This window comes from Ischnura elegans, chromosome 4, assembly GCF_921293095.1.
Source record: "Ischnura elegans chromosome 4, ioIscEleg1.1, whole genome shotgun sequence".
Lineage (NCBI taxonomy): Eukaryota > Metazoa > Arthropoda > Insecta > Odonata > Coenagrionidae > Ischnura > Ischnura elegans.
The window spans coordinates 99,884,438-99,899,846 of NC_060249.1; the positions used below are offsets into that span (position 1 = coordinate 99,884,438).

The window sequence follows — 15,409 nt, forward strand, 5'->3', positions numbered from 1 at the left end:
TTTGTGAGTGGAAGTCACAACATTTACGCCACTTGAAAACCATACATGAGCTGGCAAATGAAATGGAGAGGGAATATTAGGAACAAAATAGAATATATTTGATATAAATTTAAAAAAATTTATGGGTTGAGATAAGACCAAATCTTCACCAATAACGAGTCAGTTTCTGATCGAACAATTTAAAAACTACGGATCAGTAATAGAAAAAGCCAAAGAAATATTTTACTAACAATTTCAACATACCCCTTTCATATATTGCGATAAGTATACATTAATATTAATTCGCATTATCAAAGGAATATACATATTTATTGAACCTGCAAAATATTTTAAAAATTTTGGCAGTCTACCATCATATATAATTGCCACCCCACTAGAATTTTCTGATAAGCTAGCCCAGAAAGATTTGATCCCGTATGCATGTAATTGGAGGTGGAGGGTGGAGTTGGCACAATTATTAAGTAAAAATGGAGAATACTCGAGGAATATAGAAAAAAATATTTTCCAACATACTATAACTCTTTAATATTTTTAACAACATATTTGTATATGATGCAAATACATTGTATGTAAAAACAATTTTACCTTGACATTAAGGGTAACCGTCAATATTTTACACGATCACACTCATGGTGTAAAACACATAATTTTTTTCTTGGCATCTTTGCACAACGACAATCTTCATTCTTGAGGAAAGTTCACGTAATTAAAGGGACGAGCGTACTAGCGTATCACGATCAGTAGGAAACAGCTTCAGCCTCTGAATGAAACATAGAATCCATTTCTCCTCACCTAAGCCAACATTAAGTATCCTTGAGGCAGCAATTGATTTATCAAACATTAGGGAAGTTAAGGCTGCATATTGTATTTCACATTGGAAAACGATATTACGTTATTAAATAATCCAACCTTATAAAATACTACGTGGTATTAATGATGAAAAATAACTAAAAAGAATCTACAACACGAAAAAATAGTTTCGGCAAAATAAAAATGTATTAAAATTTCAAATTTTGCCTTAAAAAGACTACTTTAGTGTCTCTTGTCAACACAGCAGCATTAGTTCACATTTAATGATGTATGATACTGGATGCAAGGATTAAAAAATTACACTAATACCCATTTATTAAAAAAAAACTCTATAGCCAGCGGGCAAACAACTTCATCCAACAAAATGCCAGTGAAATGGCGACAAAAATTTGCAACATGTTTTATAAAAATGAATGGAAAATATTATTGAGAACAAATCTATGACGAGAAAGCGAGGGAAAATAAAACGTTTGGACCATAGATTTTACGCAACAAGGCAACGAGATTAGTATATTAAAATAATTATCTTGATAAAATGTCATTCTTTGCTTGAAAAACAAGTGAATCTACCAAAATCACGTACATTAAATAACACAGAGTTCACAGACGGTATCACTGTTACAAGAATATTAGCTAATGGCATAACAAGCAATATTATTTTATTTGACCCATATAAAACAGCTTAGAGGACATAATACTCCAAGTGCTCTTATTTATCATGACCAGTAGCTAAGAGGTGCCGGTGATGAGTACAATGAAACAGTAATTCGTAATAGCAAAGGGAATAGCTAAATATAAATTTGGTACTTTCAATTTGCTTACTCTTAATATAAATGTTTTAAATGTACTCTAATACTTTATTTTTGGCTCAAAATACCTGAATTTCCTGAATCAGCAGAAATGCGTAAATGGTAGGTATGTATTAATTATTTTTTCTATATCAAAACAGCATCATCTATATTAGATTTGCGTGCATTTCTGAACGTACCTATTTACACTATTTATAAATGCTTACTTTTACTCACAATTCAGCCTTCGCATACCATTTCACTCATAACACCAATCTTTCCTGGAAAGGTAGTGAAGAAAGAACGAAATTTGGATAAAATTTAATGACTCATACGACATGAAAATGCCAAGTACGATTCAAAAACTGGTTCGAATTTTTACACAGTTTCTTTTAAAGCTTCAATTTTAGAGTTATTTACAAGCAAATTTAGTAATAGACGGGAGCTAAGTCCGCTTATGATGACCAGTGGTTACAAAACTTTTCCAAAAACGCTCTTTTGAGATGAAATATATTTCTTAAAAACCAGATGGATTGGGAATAAATGAACGCAAACTAATGATTGCTCTGCCGGCAGAGTAGAAAAATCCGTTTTTTAAATAGATAACCTCGACTGACATCATTATCACGTATTATTCATGCTGCATTTGACTAGGCAATGGAATACTAGCTTAATGAACGCATAGCCATGACGTTTTATGAATAAAAATTAACTTACCAATTTTACTTTTTTCCTTTGGACATCTTCGCGACATTATTTAGTGATAAAATGACTAGTAAAGCTCGAAAGAAACCAATTTTTCAATGAAACTTCGAACTATTCCAACTATCGAGTTTTATAAATTTCTTTTTACGCGTCGAATTTAAGAATAGATGACCCAACCACTTTTTTTTTAACAGGTAGCATATATGTATATAGACGAATGCCACACGGCAATTAATCAAACCCGGTAATTACGCCTGAGTAAAAATAAACTTTTCCAGGAGACCTAGTCAAGTCTTTTTACCTTCTTTTCCCCGTTTAGGGGATAGTATATGTGTATCCACCCTTTCCTCTTCACGTGTCCACTCAACAGCCAAACGCATCGAAGACACAACCTGGTCGACCTCTTAAAATTTACACATCGCACAACGAATACCGCGCGTTGAAGTCACCCGCACCGATGACCCGCAGACTGCAAAACGTTCAACCTCCGTCGTGTTTCCCTCAGAATAGTGTTCCGCGCCGACTGCTCCCAACGATGCCTCCGCCGCCTCCTCCGGCACCGCCGACCACGTCGCTGCTCCGCCGGCTCGCCTTGGTGGGCGTGAAGGAAAGCGGGCCGGGGGACGCGTGAGGGAGTGAGGTGTTGGTCGACGAGGAGACTTTGTACGGCGGGAGCGAGGCGGCGGCCGCCCGCTGTTCCTCCAGATCCATGGCCGCTTTCATGATCACCCCCATGTAGTTAAAGAGGGCTATCCACGCCTCCTCCACCTCGTCCGACCACTTATCTTCCAGCGACGGCTTGATTGCCTGGATGAACTCCGGTGCTATGTACTGAAAGGAGACATGAAAAATGGAATTCGTAAACTAGTGATACATCAATATATGATCTTGTTCATTCTTTTCCGGCGCATGATACTGGTGAAGCATTCTTGAGTTTTCCACCGGGTAAATTGCTTGTTGGGCAACGTTTCGATGGCTGCTTCTGCTATCGAAACGTCGACCAACAAGCGACTCACCCGGAAGAAAATCCGAGATGACTTAACTAGTGACACATATGCCCGAATATGATCAAATCACGATGGCGGTAAACATTATTTTAAACTGCTATTTTCACGAAATTGCTGTAGCTTTTGGTCAATTAATGCAAAATACACTTATAAAGAGTAGTTAGATTCGGCTGATTAATTAATTTAATATAATACGAGGAATTAGTAAGTAGAACAAAATATAAATGCATTATTTGCTCTTTATACAATAAATTCAAATGTTTATTTTTTTTAAATATATATTCATTAGTTTACATTCTGTCTTGAGAATGCTAGGAGAGACTGGTACGGTTGTGACAACTTTAATTTGGCCGCCCTTAGTTCTGTAACTAGGCTACTTAGCTGAAGAAAGAGTGTTTACTAATGTAATTTGTATATTATTAGACATTTAAATATTAAATTTTTATCCTTAAACACAACTGTTTGCTCATATGAGCAAGATATAAAAAACATTTTAAGTGTCACAAACGACAACACCCCAGGGGCAGTTGTGACAGGTTTCCAAAATACTCTAAAATGGTCTGAAACATTTTAATTGCAAGAAATATTTGACATGATGCATCATAATATTCTCTCTGAAAACAGTTCAACTCAATAACAAAAGAAATAAAATCTGGGAACACTTCAATCATTTACAACTAATACGGCTGCTCCTATACGGAAGTGAGGCATGGACAATGACCGCAGAAGAGAAAGCAAGGATAGAGGCCTTCGAAATGTGGTGCTACAGAAGAATGATGAAAATCAAATGGATCGACAGAGTTAGTAACAAAGAAGTCCTAAGAAGAGTAGGAGAGAAGAGAAGCCTCATGAAAACCTTAATAAGAAGACGGAACAACCTTATAGGCCACATCCTGAGACATGATGGCCTGATGAAGACAATCGTCGAAGGACAAGTGGAAGGTAAGAATGGAAAAGGAAGACCTCGAACAAAATATATGGAACAAGTGAAGAGAGATGTGAAAGAGAAGAAATACGTAGGTGTGAAAAGATTAGCTGAAAGGAGAATAGAGTGGAGAGCTGCGTCAAACCAATCCTAGGATTGTTGACCAATGATGATGATGATGACGGCAGTATGGCATCTAAAAATATTATATCAATCTTCACATATAATCCATAGTTAATACAACAGTATTCATTAACAATAAGTTGAGAAGTTGAGTAAACATTCTAGTTATGCTTTAAGGAAAACAAACGGAATATAAAGTTCATCAGGAGAACCAAAATAATTGTCCGCGCTACGTGTTAAGTAATTTGATAGCTACTACTCTTGTTCTTCCGAAAGGCGAAAAAACTTTGTTGAGAGCAACATACCCGATGCTGACAATGCTTTCATTTTCGCCCGCACCGAACATTCTTAGAAAAGACTGCGATTATCTCTGCTCATTACAGCAGCCGTAAAGAAGTCTCTCATTTCACTTCTTTGTAACCCCATTTAAAGTGCAATATGCCAAATTGTCCTCTTTTAGTCTTTCTCACACATATTATGGACATCTAAAACAAGAGAAAACAACTTTTATTTGTGTCACAACCGTACCCATACCACTCTTTCTCAAAAAAGCAAACGCCATGTCGATACAAAATAACTTCCGACCAAAGTAATCGCAGGTATTTAACCACAAATCCTATCTTATATCGACGAAAAATACTCACCTCTCTGTCTATATTCATCTAACAAAAATCATCAAAAGAAATAGAACAAAAATATTTACTTTAGACTGTTGAAAACCAATATGGGCCCCAGCAAGTGTTTACCGCGCGGGATGGCAATACTGAGACTAGTGTGATGTTGTGGCACAACCATACCCAGTCCATTCTACTATTTCATTACGTTGGCAATGAAACTTGTCAATAATTCCTACGTTTCGACAACGCCAAATCAGGCTATTGACAAAAGCCAATAATAAAGAAAATTTGTAACGTTCATCCATAACAAACTCAAGGATTCATAATGAAAAACGTAATTAGATAATAACCTCTCTTAGAGAGCTTTAATGATGAAAAGAGCCTGGGCTTACTTAACTTATGCCTTTCCAAGAAAATTCTTCATTGAAATTTAATAGCATTTAGAGGAAGACGGGTTTTCACAAATTTATATTAAAAGTTTATTGATCAGAAAAAAATGGGGAGATATTTTTAAAATTATTTAATACCTTTCCATTTCGCAGTAGCGAACTTCAAGTAAAAGAGAGAAAATAGTTTCCTTGGTCAGACAATTTAGTCGTTGGTTTAAATTTGCTTAACACAGCATTCGTACGGACAGTATTGTAAGCCGGAAAACCTAGAAACAACGACTAAGACAGGGAAAGGGATATTAATAAACATAGGAAACTCCAAGCACTAATTAAATCGTACTAAAATCATAAGAGAAGAATTTAAGAGCTAATAGGAAAACAGAAGGGTGAAAAAAGAAAAAAATGGACATTTTCCCATTCATTTACCTCAGATGCTGCGAGATCATGATAAAATAAGTGGTTTATGGAAATAAGGCATCAAAAGAGAAAACATTACAGATGATGGCCTTCGGAACAAATAGCGGGGAAGGGGAGAGGATTAATAATACTTAAGTTCCTCACCAAACATAATAATTTAGCGATCAATATTTTAAACTAGAATAGATCAAGGAGCTTGATTTATGTGGCTTTAATCATACGCTTGTTTAGCAAAATCAGATAACATTTTTGGTCGTTATTATTCAACATAGATTTCTTTTTTTGGAGGATTAAATTCTTTATTACAACTCATGAAAATACTAAGGTTAGCATGCTTTGCCTCAGCATGACATTAAAGAAAGTGCTAATGAGCAGCAAGCTGAAAAGGCTGATAAGCAGCAGGAAGATAACTTCAAAGGAAGCATATTGAAAAACATGCCGAGGACATGAAAATATGTGGCTTATTTTCAAAGGAGATAAAAAATGAATATGCAGAGAAGGAAAATAGGTCATAGGACGTCCGAAACGAATCTAGTTCAATGCTAACAAAGTGTTTTCAAAAACATTTTTTAAATTTTTTTTTAAATTTCAAAAAGGCAGAATTAACGCCGGTGGAACAAGGCTTGATTACGTGTCGGCCGATCCAATGATCCTTATGTCAAAAAAAAACTTCTCTTTCCTAGGGTGAACCACCGACAGTTCATTGCTGCCTTTGTGAACTTGCACCCGATAATATTTTTCGCACAAGGGGAGGAAAAGCCGTTATGAGTTCCTAGGGAACTGAAGGAAGTAAACAGCCTCTCACTATCACTTGAGGCCAGTCATGGTCCATTTGTTGGTAGATGAGATAACAATGTTGTATTTACCAAGCTGATTCCACGTATGATGGCGAAATTCATGGCGGTCAATAAAAATCTGGTTTGCTTACATGCGAAAACATAGCAAAAATCGAAGCAGAGTGTGTGACTTGATGTTTTGTATAAATTATTACCCTTAACGAATGAATATTTACATTTTCCGATTTCCTATGGAAGCCAGTTATTATATGGATGGCGAAAAACTTGTACGAACGGTACGCAGTCAAATTTTCGGAAATTACTACAGTTGCTTTGCAAATTGATTCTGTATATTTTTCTTTCCATGAAAAATATGAATAAAAGTCTTCAAATTTCATCTGATTCTTTAAAAATTTTAATTTTTAAAACTATTTTTATGGGGAGAGAGGAAAACTAGGTCATAATATGGCCCTCATTTTGACTCCTGTACATTTTTTTAACATCGCTAGCCGAAAAAATTAATCTCAAAGGCTAAAGCTAACCAAGGCTACCCTCAAAGAAGAAAATAAGACTCATATTACGCTCCAGAGACCTGTAATATTCATCCTGAACGGATAAAATCCCTGATGAATGTTGTCCTCTCAGAAATGTTAGAAGTTCGTGCGGCTGCGAGAAATTTGAGAAAATTAATCAAAAACTATATTTTATGTTCTGTAGTATGACCTCTGGTTTATTAAATGGAGATTGTAAGAGCATAATTTTATGAAGAAATGCATTTTCAAAAACTTTATTTAAATTGATCTACTGCATTTGAATTTTATTCGATACCAACCACAAGATAATTTAATCCTTTAGCATAATTTTAACGGTAAAATGTCTAATTCACCTGGAATGTCGAATTACCTGTTACCTTGAATATTATGATGTAAAGTAACTGATAATATATTCTATAAGTTATACTTTCAATACTTCAAATTACGCATTTTCAAAATACTCTCCTGCATATTATTGCTCATTTCATTGAAAATCTTAATGCTCTAACACTAACTACGCTTCTTCAGATTTATGAAAACTTGAGTAATCGATTGTACTTGAATTATTTACCGTCCTGAACACATCAGTGATGATCTCGAATTATTTTTTGAGGGGAAAACCGTTTTTAAGTTTCATTTTGAAAATATACTTGTATACCTTGAGATTTCATTACTATTTAAATGAGAAAAAGGTGACAAAAATTTCAATCTTTCAAATCGTCAGTGGGGCTCGATCCGGTGACCTCCATATTGAAAAAATCTTACTTTATTTTTAATTATAAGAAATGAAAATGAAACAAGAAATTAAAAGAGTGAGGACAACGTGGTTCCACCAGTTGTGAGTTCCCTGGAGCGCGTCCCCATTGGGGCCGGAAGAACTTCAGGAAACTCCCACCTGCCTGAATTCCTCCGACATCCACTGGGCCGCAGAACTAAGACCACGCCGCCCTCAAACAATAAAGTCAAAAATTTAGGTATATAAACACCGATCCAACCGGTAACCATGTAATCCTTCTCGAGTTAAAGGCCCAGTCACGAAACTGGCCTTTTCGCGCACAATTAACATCACCAATCTAAAATGTTGACGAGGCTTTACCGAAGGAGGTTAACCAATTAAAAAAATCAAATTTGCATATGTACATCACAAATTTGGCATGTATCTCACTCACAGTAGTTTGAAAAAGTTGTTTGACACATGAATCTTCTGCTCCGCATAGATACTGATTGTGAACTTATAGCTATTGTTGCCCTTGTTACGCGCTGAAATATTTCGTTTGTTTGTAAATATATGCTGTTCCTTGAAGGTAAGACTTAGAATCGTTGTAAAACTAGCTTTATTCCATCGATATTTACCTTGCTACGATATTGCGCGAGTTTTAATAGAAAACATTCTTGTTTACCTTGGATTTTCATTGATATTTGAATGCGGAAAAGCTGAGAGAAACTTGCCGTCTTCCCTTCTATTATTTTTCTATATTATTATTTGTATTTTAGTTGTCAGTCTTGTTTCTTATATTATTTTCTTGTTTGTATGTTAGATTTCCTACCTATATCTATTATTAACATGCCACTCTAAACTGGCAGAAGCGCAAAAGAATGTAATCAACTTGTCAAAAAAATAGGTAAACTTTTCTCGGGATTCCCACCGGGTTAATGTTTTTATATCGGCCAACGTTTCAAGTACCGTCTCGGCACTCATCATCAGGGCTGAATATTGATTTATTTGTTGATGTTTGGTTGCTAAGTCTCATTGTTGTAATAGATTCAGTTAAATAAAAATTTATGTTAAAAAAATAATAATAATAAAATAAAATACGATGCCAATTCTTTTATCGCACCTATATTAAACAGTCTAATTTCCTTATGTGGCCTTTTTATATAAATGAAGTTCTTTAACTATAATTTCGAAATAATTTGGTCAACTGCATCAAGATTGGCTATCTCTGTGACTGTAGGTGGCGTTAGTGTTTGAAATTTGCATTCGCGAATTTTCCCTCACCCCTAGAATCTTCAGCAAAACGGGTTTCCAAGTATTACTGATAGAATACCCAGAGTCTCTGTTAAAATTGTTTTTCTCCAGCTTAATTTCTATAGCTTCCTTCGTGAGGCGATCCCAAAAACCTTTAGCATGGCAAATTATTTTGCTTCTTCAAATTTAATGATGTGGTCCTGGCTCACACAATGTTCGGCAATGGCAGATTTCTCCAGTTGCCCGAGTCTTAAGTGCCGCTTATGCTCCTTGAGCCTAGTCTCAATGGTGCGACAAGTTTCTCCAATGTATGTTCCTCCGCACTCATACGGGACATGGTAGACGCCAGGAGTCTTGAGACCAACTGGGTCCTTCGCTTTAACCAGCTGCTCCCTTAATTTGACCGGAGGCTCGTGGATAGTTTCAATATTGTGTCTCCTGAGTATCCTGAGTATATTTTACCCGAGATAGTGGAGACGTACGGCCGAAGCGCATCAAGTGAGAGAAAGAGGATGGGGTAGAAAAGAAAAATAGCACTTTCAATTATGGTTCATAGCATTTTGTAGTACATATTTTTTTCTTTATTTTCATAATTCAGTATTAGTAGTTGAGGACAAAGTGTGATGAAAAGTTATTTGAAAAAATACTGAATAGTTTAAATAATTTTGGGGTAAGGCAGTAATAAGTTAAGGAATTATATATTAATTAAATAATTAAAAATGATCTAGTAGCTTCAATATCATTTAGACTTGTTGAACATCAATTGAACAAGTTTCAACACTTTCTTCCTTCAACTGGATGCGTCTGTCAGACACAACTAGATTGTGCTGGCTGAAAACCTCTCTGTATCCACGATGCTAACTGATGTCCAGATTTGGTTGAAGTGCAGCGTTACCAAACTCAGTTTTTCCGGGCAGATGACAATAAATATTTGCTTAACATTGCAGAAGCGACCAGGGTTCTCTCTCAACTTCTCTAGTAGCTGTCGATGAAAATTAATGTAACCATATATGAAGCAGTAAGGCCCAACGTCCAGTGGCGTAGCGAGGGGCGGGCTGGGCACTATATTTTATAATTTTGCCATCGAAAAGGCAAACTTGCAGTTAAAATATCATAAAAGTCAAGTCATCGCGCCTGTGTCTCATTTATTCACGTGTATCGCATCATTATCGCATTTATCGCATATCCGACTTTCACGTATCAGTAAAAATATCTATTTACAAAGGGCGCTCAAAAAGCATCATTTTTAACTAGTCTTCTTCTCAAGGGAATATGTGTCGCTAATCTAGAACTGTACTGATGTCCTCCGCTAAAAAATTAGCTTCAAATGTGGGATGCAAATTAATTGAACACAGTAGTAAATGGCGTGGAAGCACACTGATATCATAAAAATAGTATTAGATAGAGTTTCCTTCTTTATATAACCTTCATAGGTATCACCGTCATCTTCATCACTTCTGCGCGCAGATAGACATTCCCCAGTTGAGTATATTACACATGTGACCACGAGAAAGTACAGGTAGGAGGGGATATAATGTGTATTCTATCCTCAAAGCGCGTCTGTTGGAATGAAATCGAGGTAACTTTTTCAACAGGTACGACGGAACTCATCCAAGAAGGCATTGAAATTATTTTCACAATGAGTAGAATGGGAGATTAATTGAAATGTAGCAGCCGTCTAGATGAAAAGTGAAAGGAACTTGGATCAGAATGTCGGCGTCGGTTCGCGCTGTGTATTTTCTTGTCGTACTACGCGGAGGTGGACATTCCCATGTGAGCACTTGGTAACATACGTATATTGGCTACTTTTTTTCAATATTTATCAATGACCAACAGGCCACTTTGAGGTCTCTATTTAAATAATGAATGACGTGATATCTGAAGTTTGGGAAGAATACCAAAATGGGCGAGTATAAAAAAATGATGGATGACACTGATTCGCGTATGTTCTGGCATAATGTTTTGAGATGAATTTCCTCTAAAAATGACCGATAGAAGTTTTGTGTCTTTATTAGTTCCAATGCATGGCTTGATGCTGTTTTGCTGTGATTTCAGTAAATTTTGGTGAAACAAAAATAAAACACACGTATCAACTTAACGGCAACAGGTCACTAAAATGAAAAGTAACAGTTCACCCACTTTCAACCTCAATACAAATATGTTTATATACTCTTGGAGCTTAGTCATAGATATAGACAGCCATAGCACTCATAAACACAATGAGTAATGAATCACTCGTTGTTTTATGTTTCTGTAAACTGCCTATTTCGTTTTTTTCCAAAAACAGAAAAGAAAATACTAGGTAATACTTTCCCATTTTAAAGAGCTTGAACCAGGTGCTAACTCTCAAATCAGGCGTTATTTCTGTTTCATTGCAAGTTCCATTGACGCAAATCATAAAAAAAAGCATTCAGCCGCAATAGCAATTTCCAACATTTGGATTCCAAATCTATATTTCTTATTCTTATCGTGAGGTCGGAAATAATATTTTTTGTGCCTCTGTAAATGGCAGTTCTGTAACGTCAAACAGTCCCATATCAAAAATGGAAAACGAAGAATCTGACAGAGACAAAGGAAAGAATAAAGCCTCAACTGCAGGTATGATGGGGGCTTTAAGGAAATGTACAGGGAATGAATGGACAGAGCACGTTATAGAGAAAGAGTTTGCGATACAGAAAGGCGGTTTGCCAGGCGAACTTCAAAAGGACTGACTCCACAATGCGAATACGGTAATGAGCTTAAAAACGCACCCTATTGCATACCGCCAACCTCATTCCGCAGAACACTAAATCTTCCACAACCCACAACCTTCGCCTTCAACCATGGATGCGGCCAAAAAAAAGCCGCTCAACCAACACCACAAAGACCGAAGGAACTCTCTTTTCAAATTCCCTTAACCCTTGAAGCGAACAGTATCAAGGATCCAGCTTCAGAAAGGTTGATAGTTTTATTTTTTTGGGAGTTCCGCAGCGTTTTCATTGCAAGATCTGAATCAAGGGAACAAAGCTACGCTTTCATATTGTGCTCCTTTTACGCAATTTGATTCCAAATTAACTGAAAGGTCCATTTCCATCATGAAAAAATGATTTTTTCTATCAGTCGCTTTATCCTGATAAAAATCAAGCTGGAAACATATCGACTGATAATTTATCAAATGAGGAAGGTATCCAAAATTTGGTATCCATAAAATATCAATTGAAATAAATTATATATTACTTCTTGAATTCCCAATCGAAACTATATTATCTATGGAATATTGATAATAATAAAAATGATATTATAAGTATGCAAATATTAATATTGAGAAATATCTTTATGCGATTTTTCTGTTTTTTCTCAATCTATTCCGGTATTTCCGACGAATCAAAGCTTTTGGAAGTAAGGCCCTCGACCGATACCATCATAACAGTCGGCAAGTGAAGAGCACTCGTCTGAAATGTACGGATCCGCGTACACTCACTCCCCTGGTAGTAAATAATGTGGACCCCTGAGATACATTTTCCTTTAATGGCGACAAACTATCCCCTCAAGTGCTGGCAATGAAATTCACAAAGCCAAGCATCGGGAAAAGATTTAAAAGAATTAGAGGTCACAGGTTTAGATACTCTATCCAAATGAAGTACTTACAATAAAACACCGAGACCCACCTCACGAAATGTATACGGGAAGAGGATCAGGCCTAGGTATTTCAGACATAGATACACTAAAAATCGCAAAACGAATACTCATTGAAATCCATCTTCAATATTGAAACAAAAAATAAAGGAAAGTTTTGAAGGGAAAATTAAATTGGCCACTATCGGTATTATATATGATGAAAGTAATCTTAAAATAAAGCGTGAAACTTCTCATCAATGGTTACACAGTTGAGAATAACCTCGAGCTAACTATATTTATACCATTATTTCACGTAGTGATTGAACCGCCATTTAATCGAAAATCGGTTCAATCATGAAAATGAGAACTTGCACTACGCGTGCATTCACGTGGTATTCAATGCGAAAGTGTGATCCCTGATTATATGATACACAAATGAGTTTTTAATGTTAACACGTTACCTATTATTACTAAATTGGTGAAAGTAACATCCTATATCATGTAGGTAAAATTAATTCGCGAAGATAAATGAAGAGGTTATGTGAAGTGGCGTAAATGGGAATGCTACGACGAAGTGCACCAGCACCAAATAACGCGCTTTGGCTCGGTAAAGACAATCAAAGGTGAAACGCAGCAATTTGGGTAATCAACCTAAAGCATTGAAAGACTGCAGCTGCGATATCACGCAATGAACGTAATTAACCTGCGTTCGCTGATGCTCTGCATGATTTTCCAATAGAATAAAAACATTAGGTACTAAGAGCATTAAATTTGAAACATGCTGATCGTCCTTACAAACGTATCACCAACGAATTCATGCTGTATTTCCTCTGCACTCAGTTACAAATAATTTAATTAATTCTGGAAAATTTGATGGTCCAGCGGATAAAATTAACGACGGTAGATCTAGCTAGGTCATGCATACTTTTTTAAATCAATGTTTGAAATGCCATACTTTGGTGTCAAGTAAGCCTTCTCTTTTCCCGGTCACGTTTTTAATTTACTAGCACACTCTCTTTTATGCATATTAATTCTGAACACCCTTTATTTTAGTGAATATTTTTTAAGCATATTCATTCCCACAATTTTTTTTATCCTGACACCCGTTCACTACTTAAGTCACATGATTAAGAGTAATTCGCCGTTTATTATAAAAAAATAAGGTTTCACATTTGTCACATTTGAATACCAACAGTTCATTTTTAAAACACATATTATGCAACTGCATTCGTTAATTAAAGGAAAATTACGCCAATATATAAGAGGTCTAGGCTTTTTTTGACTTTAAATAGGCAAATATGTCTTTCACTTAAACAAAAATTGCCTCACTACGATATAATCACATACATATTAAATGAAATAATTTCGTTATGCAGGTTCTTGAAAATTACGTGATTTGTAGAGATATGGGTCAGTGACTAAAAGTAAATCGCCCTGTGGTCCTAATTTTAGGGCCATAATATAATGTAGAGAATGCAATCAACACACTGAAAGGAACAAAATATGGCTGAATGCATATTCATAAGCATTCAAGTTGTGTGGCTGCTAGCCTATACTCAGAGCATAGGTATCCCTTTACTATCCATTTGACCACTCATACCAAATGGAAAGTTAAAAATGAAAATTGTGAGACAAAAACACCCGATATATCCACTTCTATGCATATGGCAGACATTACATATTCAAAATGCAAATATCCTCCGTTCTAATTAAGTGGCGGCTCAGTTACAAGGCAAAATAATTCCACATCAACATAGATTTGAATCTGAAAGCTAAATATAATTACCATCTGTGTAGCTATTGATGTATGAATGCAATGGTTATTTATTTCTGTTCACAATTCGTATGCATTTACGGCAGAATATGAAATTTCAATTTATTTTTTCTACCAATGCAAGTCTTTCGTTCCGGTTTTGAAACATTTTCTAATTAGGACTGAAAGTTTTTTTAAGTGAAAGAAAAAAATCATCAAATATATGCATCAAAGGATAGATTTTTGAGCAATGAACAAAGGCTGAAAATAATTACGAACGGCCAACCTACGCACAGACCTCATGCCTCAAACCGATACAACCCCTGACACGCCAGTACTTTCATTTCCATGGAAGTATGCTTCACTTCAATTTAACGGATGATATCTAAGCTAGAATGTCACAGCCCTTGCAAAGATGTTCTAAAAGAGGGATTTATATATTGAAAGGCCATGATTCTAAAGACAAAACGAGTTATTGCTTGGAATGGAACGCAGGGAACTCCAAGGAAGATTGATGCGTAGAATTGCAGTTTCTCTTGAATCACCGCTCATAGCAATGATGAACAAGTAGTCCTAAATGTAGAATAATAAAGGCCTTAGGAGACTCTGATTGAAGAGATGGTAAGCTCAAAACATGGCTAATTAGGAGAATTAAAACGAAAGAAGAATTATGTTATGTTACATCCAATTCCGTAAAAATATTGCGATCAAATTTCCAAATGTTTCTCCAACTTAAAAGTTATTCAAAATAGATTATTTAAAGTGTTTTATCACAGTAAATATAGCTCAACTCGAGGCTATAACAAACTTATCATTTAGTCTAAAGGTATTCTAAAACCTTCATTGATAATATTTCCGTACATTAACAATGAGTATTGAGTTCCCACCCTGGGGGTCCCGGCGGTAACTAAGATTTTTCAGTGGCCGCCTAACCCCTCGGTGTGTTATGTGGAGGACACCGCAAGTTAAGAACTCCGCCCATCGGATGGAACGCAAAGCC

At 35.9% G+C, this 15,409-nt stretch overlaps 1 protein-coding gene across 2 annotated transcripts in view; it reads right to left on the reverse strand.

Moving 5' to 3' along the window:
* Positions 1–500: 500 nt before the first annotated feature.
* Positions 501–15,409, reverse strand: part of LOC124157836 (non-symbiotic hemoglobin 1-like) — a 484,660-nt gene continuing 469,751 nt past the window's right edge. For both annotated transcript variants that reach the window (XM_046532871.1, XM_046532870.1), the window contains one exon: positions 501–3,134. In XM_046532871.1, coding sequence (XP_046388827.1) covers positions 2,805–3,134 — 330 coding nt within the window. In that variant the 3' untranslated portion in view covers positions 501–2,804. The remainder of the gene's footprint in view (positions 3,135–15,409) is intronic.